This window comes from Orycteropus afer, unplaced genomic scaffold, assembly GCF_000298275.1.
Source record: "Orycteropus afer afer isolate SDZICR_OR568_19922 unplaced genomic scaffold, OryAfe1.0 scaffold00988, whole genome shotgun sequence".
NCBI lineage: Eukaryota > Metazoa > Chordata > Mammalia > Tubulidentata > Orycteropodidae > Orycteropus > Orycteropus afer.
In genome coordinates this window covers 46863-55656 of record NW_006922575.1, presented here as the reverse complement: position 1 = coordinate 55656, position 8794 = coordinate 46863, and the positions used below count along the sequence as shown (strand labels likewise).

The 8794-nt window shown below is 43.7% G+C and overlaps 1 protein-coding gene across 1 annotated transcript in view; it reads left to right on the top strand.

Annotated features, from left to right (window-relative positions):
• LOC103212493 (zinc finger protein OZF-like) overlaps window positions 1-5949 on the top strand; it is a 22431-nt gene extending 16482 nt beyond the window's left edge. The window contains exon 4 of the mRNA XM_042783376.1: window positions 4782-5949. Within this exon, the coding sequence (XP_042639310.1) occupies window positions 4782-5949 (1168 nt within the window). The remainder of the gene's footprint in view (window positions 1-4781) is intronic.
• The last annotated feature ends 2845 nt before the right edge of the window (window positions 5950-8794 follow it).

Below are 8794 nucleotides of genomic sequence, written 5' to 3'. Positions count from 1 at the left end.
CCACCATTAAGACTTGGCCAGAAGGTGCTCAGCTCTCTCCCTGCGTGAGTCTGCAAGCCTGGCTCTGCTGACAAGTGCCTGCACGCACCCCGGCCCACCACGAGTTCTCTGCTTCTCGGATGCACTCAGCCTGCTTGCTGCCGGGCTTGGCTGCTGTTTTGGTTTCTTTGTGCTGCTCTCGTAGAAGGTACCGCAAATGGGGTGGCGTGAACAAGCACGAGTTTATGCTCTCACCGTTTCAGAGGCTAGAAGTCCGAGTTCAAAATGCCAGCTCTAGGGGCTGGGTGAAAGCCCCTTGACCTTGGGCTTCAGCTCTGCCTCCTGTTCCCGGCCCACTGGAGCTGGAGGATTTTTGTCACTCAGGCAGCTGCTGGCTGCTGAGCCTGACCAACCCAAGGTTGACAACTGAAAAGGCACAGTCCTAATGTTACCAAACCACATGATATGCCAGTGATTCAAGTTCAGAAGAAGTCCCAAGATTGGCAGGGCATGGCAGGACCGCTGAACAATGACTTGGCTACATGCAGCATTCAAGTGTACTCAAAAAGCCACAGACCTTCTTCAAAGCTTCTCCTTATAGACTGGGATCAGCCCACATCCCTAAGGCAGCTACTCAGCTGCTCACAGCAGATCCCACCGTGGAGTTGTTGACCAGTCTCATCACGGGGAATCATTACATCCAGCTGCCCCGCCATTCAGCCAGGCCCAGTCAAGCTGACACGTAATGACCACAGCTGCTTTGCTGTCATAAAGCCAGCTGTGTGGTTCTGCTGCTGCCGTTTCTGTACCGCTGGTTGTCGCTGTCTCCCTTGTTAACAGCTTTCTACACTTCCTTCCAAGCCCTCAGAAGTTGCCCTTGTACCCACAATTCCACCAATTGTCTCTTCAAGGCAAACTAGCCTTTTACCGTTGGGCACCTTAAAGCTCTTTCAGCCTCTACCCTCACCCAATGCCAGGCTGCTTCTGTATTTTCGGTATGTGTTAGAGCAGCACCATACTCTTAGGGTACCATTTCTGTCTTAGTTATCAGTGCTTCTATCACAGAGATATGACCAGCGGGTGGCTTTAACAAACTCATTTATTTTCCCACACTTTAGGAGGCTAGAAGTCAGAATTCAGGGTGCCAGCTCTATGGCCAGGCTTTCTCTCCGTCACTCTAGGGGAAGGTCCTTATCATCTGTCTTCCCAGTGATATGAAGTCCCTCTGAATCTTTGTTCACTTGTTTAAGCTCTTTAATATCTATAAAGAGATTGACTCAACATACAGTGTAATCCTGTAGATTGTGTCCTGCCTCATTAACATCACTGTCTCTAATCCTGGCTCGTTAACATCATGTTGTAGTTGTTATGTGCCGTCGAGTCGGACCCGACTCATAGCGACCCCTCAGGTTTCTGAGGCAGTATCACTACAGAAGTAGATTGCCCCATCTTCCTTCTGAGGAGTCACTGGTGGGTTTGAACCGCCAGCCTTCTGATTAGCAGTCAAGTGCCTTAGGCACTACGCTATCAGAGCTCCCCGTTAACATCATAGAGGTGAGTATTTACTACATGTGGGGTAATTACATCAGCTGACACAATGGGAGATCATTACATGATACTGAAAATAATGGACTTAGTGAAGTTGATAGGTATTTTGTGGGGACACAGTTCAATCCGTAACAGGGACTGACATGTGAAAATAGGTAGTTTTAAAAAAATTATTGTTATACACACACACACACACATATATATGTACATATATATATATATTATACATACACATATATATACATATATATATGCACATACACACTCTTTTTTTTCTGCAGGTTGATTGTCCCTTCCTGACCTTCTAGCATTGAGGAACATATGAGCAGCTCAGGGCTGGGGTGGCCCATTTGCTTGGGCCCCGGATCCTCCTGTGGCCATGAGAGGCAAAAGGAAACACTCCCATTTTTCAGGATTCCCCAGTTGTTGATACCCCATTTTGCTTTCCCCATGTCTTATGTTTTATGAGTGTTCTGGTGGGCCTTGTGAAATTGTTCACAAGGAAGTGATGATCTGAATTGAGAGAATTCTCTAATTTTTGCCATGTTTTCTATGCCATAAGGAGAGAGGAATAAGACTGCAATGGTTACACTCAAACTGTAATCCAAGATGATTTCAGTGAGTTGGAAGTCCATGAGACAGGAGGCAGTTGGTGAGGACATGAATATAGTTAGTGAAGGGATTGAAGCTGATGGCTGTACCCTAGAGTAGACCTTCATAGAACACAGAACCTGGTGTCAAATACTTGTGAAGTCTCAGTTCCTCGGGATTATCAACCACTTCATTCTTGTACATTCTGGGTACATGACACTTTGCTAATCTAAACACATGGGCTGTTGCAGGACTCAGTGGCAGTGGAGGACGTGGCCGTGGTCTTCACCCAGGAAGAGTGGGCTCTGCTGGATCTTGTTCAGAGGAAACTCTACAGAGACGTGATGCTGGAAACCTTGAGAAACCTGGCCTCAGTAGGTAAGAGGGGCATCTTTTTTTTTTTTTAATTTGGGTGAAAGTTTATGCAGCAAATTGATTTTCCATTCAAAAATTCATAGTTAACTCATCACCTTTCCTACAGTGTTTGGGCTATGGAATGGAAATAAATTGTTAAATATGAGAGACATGGCTCCTTGGTCCAGAGAGCTCACACATCCTGGCTTCCCCATGAACGTAAAGCTCTTTATTGAACTGAGCTTTCATTTCACGTGTGATTCAAATACCCGAGGCTCTTTAATTGTTCTAAGTTTAAGCATTGGCTTCAGGGATCAACTTGGAGCACTTTGGGGGGATATGTGGTTTGGGACCCTACAGGGGTAGAGTTAGATGTGATTACTCTGTTGCAGATAAACTCACACCTGTCCATCTGTAGAGACCCTAAAGGGGAGAGATTTGGCTTAGCATCAGGGAAGTGTTTCTTGCGCTTCACACTCTTCCCTCATGATATGCATTTCTCCGTGAAACCATGTTAGCTCTACCCATTTGTTTACCCAGAGAAGTAAGGGAAATACCAGAGGACAGTGGAGCCAGGACTCCCCCAGGCCGTTGTGTTAGGAACAACCAGGAAATCAAGAGTGTTCTGAACAGCCAGCCCTGCATGGAGGGTATTACACTACAATCAGTCCTCTAGAAGAAGTCTCTTTGGGGTTGAGAACTCACCCTCACAGATACCTGAGCTCACTTTTCTGACTTGAGCAATCCTCTCACACCTGTGGTCATGGAAATCATTTTGCTCTCTTAAAGTTACATGTGTATTGTATCTAATATCTTGCTCCTTACTGCTCCTCTCTACACCTAAGTATGTCTCAATCATTCTCAACCCTCATACAACTTTTTTCTAGTAACTTGCTTTAACTGTTGCCAAAATGCTGAAACAGTGAACTTTTTCTTTGTTTATAGCAGCCTTTCTTTTCCTAAAAATTCCTTTACTTTTTGTTACATATCATGAACCTGAACTTGAATTACTGGCTTAGTCTCTCGAAAGCTTAATGGTGGAGAAAATTTATCCAGTGAAGACATAATGGTGCGATTCATGAAGAATAACACCTGGTCCTCCATGTTAGGAGAAACCCCAGAATCGAGTGACAGTAAAAATCAGCATAAAAACCGAGGGAGACACTTGAGGTGAGTGTCATTCAAACAATGAAAGCATTGCCTTGGAGGAACGTCCTAAGGTGTCCTGACATTAAAACCCACATATGTACATGTTAATGTGTATATAGCTGGGCTTGGAACCTGTTTGTAGAAGTTCAGCAGTTGCCACCATAAACAAGGGCAGCATACACATTACATAGCAACTAAATCCGTAGCCCATCAGATTGTGACCCAAACTGGAAACAAACAGTGCTGTGCTCAGAGATGGCGGCCATCCGCACAGCTCTGAGTGTGTGCTGCTGTCCATAGTCCTGCCTGTAATTGGGTCTCTTGCATCAGGCTCCTGAAACTTTTGGGATCCATGCGGGAGACTGGATTATTGTTGGGACGTTGGAGAGCAACATACATTCAAGGCAGCAATACTTTATTTCCTATGGGTCTTATGTTGGCAGTTGCTGTACTAGTACAAACTGGTTTGTTCTGATATATATACATATAGGTGTATGTTTATTTACATAAACTTTGTAAAATTATGTTTTTAGAGAGTTTTGACAACATTTTCATTGATAGGAGTCAGCTGTTTAGTGTTTGAACCATATTTCACTGGGACACAGTTACCAGAAATCCTTCTATTTTAGAACAACCATGACAGTAATGGTAGTATTTCTGCTTGATCAGAAATGAGACCAGTGAGGGCAAAAACCATGCACGCACTGTGTTTGGTGATGGTGAAATGGAAACCAATTTATTTCCAACAGTGTGTTGCCTATTTTTAACAGAAGTTGTACAGTAGAGAACCTCTGTGAAAGTCGTGAAGGAAACCCGTGTGGGAGAATCTCCAGCCGGATTCCAAATCTTACTGTGCTACCAGGAAATTCTCCAGAAGGAAATCCTTTAAAATGCAGTGAGTGTGGAAAAGCCTTCAAGGGTCACTTGTCACATAAGCATCACACCCGATCACGCATTCGATACAGTACTGGTCAGTGTAAGGAATGTGGAGAAGCCTGCACTTGTCCATCTCACCTAACTACTTCTACAAGAACTCTTAATGGAAAGAAATCTCATAAATGTAAGGGATGTGGGAAGGACTTCATTGGTATCTCAAACTCTAAGAATCTCACTGGTGAGAAACGCTATGAATGTAATGATTGTGGGAAAGATTTCTGTAGTTTATCATCTCTGTGGACGCACGTGCGAGACCATAAGCATGAATGTAAAGAATGTCGTAAAACATACAGTCGTGCTTCATCCCTCGTTACACGTAAAAAAAGTCATAAGGCAGAGAAGTTTTTTGAATGTAAGGAATGTGGGAAAGTGTTTAATCGTTCCTTCTCCCTCACTATACATATGCGAACTCACAGTGGGGAAAAGCCCTATGAATGTAAGCAGTGTGGGAAAGCCTTTAGTCAACGCTCAGCCCTCACTACACATATAAGAACTCACACTGGAGAGAAGCCTTATAAATGTAAGGAATGTGGGAAAGCCTTCCGTTGTTCTTCATTCCTAATAAATCATGTAAGAATTCACAGTGGAGAGATGCCTTTTGAATGTAAAGAATGTGGGAAAGTGTTTAGGCAAGCCTCAGACCTCACTACACACAGAAGAATTCACAGTGGAGAGAAGCCTTATGAATGTAAGGAATGTGGGAAAACCTTCCGATGTTCCTCACACCTTACCATACATAGAAGAACTCACAGCGGAGAGAGACCTTATGAATGTAAGGAATGTGGGAAAACCTTTACTGATTACTCAGCCCTCAATAAACATAGAAGAACTCACAGTGCAGAGATGCCCCATGAATGTAAAGAATGTGGAAAAGTCTTTCGACATGCCTCAAATCTCACTACACACAGAAGAATTCACAGTGGAGAGAGGCCTTACGAATGTAAGGAATGTGGGAAAGCCTTCAGTCGTTCCTCACACCTCACTGCACACATAAGAACTCACAGTGGAGAGAGACCTTATGAATGTAAGGAATGTGGGAAAACTTTTAGTCGTTCCTATTGCCTCTCTGAACACTTAAGAACTCACAGTGGAGAGAGACCGTATGAATGTAAGGAATGTGGGAAAGCCTTTAGGTGTGCCTCAGACCTCACCAAACATATAAGAACACACAGTGGAGAGAGGCCGTATGAATGTAAAGAATGTGGGAAAGGCTTTAGGCAAGCCTCAAGCCTCAATACGCACAGAAGAATTCACAGTGGAGAGAAGCCTTATGAATGTAAGGGATGTGGGAAAACTTTCCGTTGCTCCTCACATCTCACTTCACATATCAGAACTCATGGCAGCGATGCTCCTCTGTGTCAGAGGTGGGATGTGTCATCCTTATTGCTGTAGTTTCAAATAACAAATTTCCAAAACTCTGTGATTAGAGAACAAATTGTCTCAGTTAGGTGGAAAGTAATAGTAACTTACATAAGGGGTCATTGGAGCTGCTTTGTGTCTTTGGGAGGAATGATGGCTTCATTGTAATTGCAGCGTTGCCCTCATCAGTGTGTGCTGCTTTCTCTGTCCAAGCTATATTTCACCTTCCTTACAGTCTTTGGCAGTTACAAATAAGGATTTAGGGTATAGTCTTGAGGAAATCTGGTTTTGAGATTTTTTATGGTTTTATTGATGTTATTTTATGTACAATTAAATGAACTTGTATTCAGTTTAAGAGTTACCTTGTATTTGGTTTGTTTTCAAATTTATCACTTTTCCTTCCATTCTTTCTTATTGTAAAGTTAAGTATTTTACTCTTAAAATTTGTAAGTTCCTGATAGGGCGGTACTTCAAGATTGTGAGAATGTTTGGGTTTTCATCATACTCTGGCCTCCTGATTTTAGTATCGATTGGTAATTCCTGCCTGTGGTTAGTATTCCACCACTCGCCTGTCAGTTTGTTGTATTGTGCTTGGTTGTGTGTTGCAATGATGCTGGAAACTACGCCACCAGTATTTGAAACACCATCAGGGTCACCCATCGTGGACAGCTTTCAACAGAGCTTCCAGACTAAGAGACAAGGATGAAAGACATGGTAGTCCACTCCTGAAAACAGTGGCCACTGAAAACCTTATGAATAGCAATGAAACATTGATATTCTGACTGGGCAGTGTTTCATTCTGTTGTACATATGGTCACTATGAGTTGGAACTGACTCAATGGCAGGTAACAATAACAATAATAAATGGTTATCATTACTGTGGTATTTGTAAAATAATACCTTTTCTTGCCATCATTTCTTCTATAATATTGGCATTCTGCCAAGAATAGCTCATCTCCTCTCTGCTTTGTTTGTTTATTAAATTGTTTATAACCAAACAGGAAGTTCTTGGATCATAAAGGAGTTCCATTCCTAAGTCCATCTTTAAATACAGTTTGTACGCAAGTGAGAACAGTTAGGTACAGTCTGAGGTTAGTAAGTCAAATGTTTGAGTTGGTATATTGGGTACCTTTCTCAGTGTATAGTGTACCTTTCTCGGTGTGTAGGGTACTGTCTTTGTATACAGGATACCTTTCTTGGGTATCCTTAGTGGGTACCTTTCCATACTTAAAAAACAGTAAACACTTCTAAATGCACTGAGACATCTTTAACACAGTACTTCCAGTAATGACAGTAATGTTGCCATGCACATCACAAAACAACACCCATGTGCTATTACAAACCTTTGCCATTCTCCGCATTCCTTCTTAGTAATCCTTCCCAGACCCTCGACTTGGGCTGGCCAGGAAGCTACCTGTGTGGGCACTGTGCCCACAAACCACCACCACATGGGGCAGGTGAGGGGGTGACAGAAAAGGGGAGCATGCATCATGTCCCTTTGTGCCTCTGCTTGTGACATTGTGGGGGTGCTGGCTTACTCCCAGATCCACATGACGTCATGGGGGCGCTGGCCTGCTACCGGATCCACATGACGTCATGGAGGCCCTGGCCTGCTACCGGATCCACATGACGTCATGGGGGCACCAGCCTGCTCCAAGATCCATGTGATGTCATGGGGGTGCCAGCCTGCTTCAAGATCCATGTGATGTGCAGTCACCGGCCTACTCCCAGATCCAAGCAGTGAACGTGAGTGTTGGGCAGATACTTTGTCATCAGCAGGCAAGGGATGCAGGGCTTCAGCTCCTGCAAGAGGGACTCTTAATTTGTAGTACAATTTATGGGGATTGTTTTGTAACTGCAGGTTGTACATGAATCAGATGCTCGTAACCCAAGAACTTGCCTGTATACCCAAAAACCACTGTCAGAGTCGATTCCAACTCCTAGTGACCCTATAGAAGAGACTAGAACTGCCCCACAGGATCTTCAAGGATATAACTCTCTATGGAAGTAGACTGTTTCATCTTTCTCCACAGAGCACCTGGTGGATTTCAACTACTGACCTTTTTTTGTTTGGCAGCCAGATGCTTGAACCAGGCACCTCCAGAGCTCCCTTTGCCTGTATAGGATGATCCATGCTACCTTTTTTCCCCTTAAGTTGCTCACATTGTCTCAGATTTGGTTACTAAGACCTCTCTTCAGTAGGTACCCGTATTTTTTTAAGGTTTTCCCTTCTTTGTAACAGTGTTAAAGGCTTATTGTGCCCTTTTCCTGCTCAAGCACTGGAAACATTCTTGTCACCAAGAAACCCTGGTTCCTTTTACTAGGGGATGATATTTAGAAACAAGAGATCCAGGCATCAGGATATCCTTATTGCTGTTGGGTGCTCCACATGGAAACCAAAAAACAAAATCCACTGCCATCTAGCCGATTCCAACTCATAGCAACCCCCGTTGGGTTTCTGAGGTGGTCAATCTTTATGGAAGTAGATTGCCCAGTCTTGTTTCTGTGGAGTGGTTGGTGGGTTTAACCACCAACCTTCTGATTATCAGTCAGATGCCTTAGGCACTGTGCCACCAGAGCTCCTTTCTGCATGGAAGGAGCTAGGAGGTGTATCTGTGTGAGGATACATACACAAAAGGCTATATGTACACCTGAAAGCTACAAGGTCATAGCAGAAATCTGGTTCCAGTCCAACACCACAGGGTTCATTTTGGCCTTTTCCTTACTTCACATGTTACTCCTTTGTCTAATGAGTGTAGTCCTGGCTCTCACCCACAATACGTTATTTTTTGCATCTTAGTTTCTGCATGACTCACTGTGAGGTGATGCACCACCTTGCAGGAAGCAATTTGATCTTTATTTCAGGGACCTGAAAGTC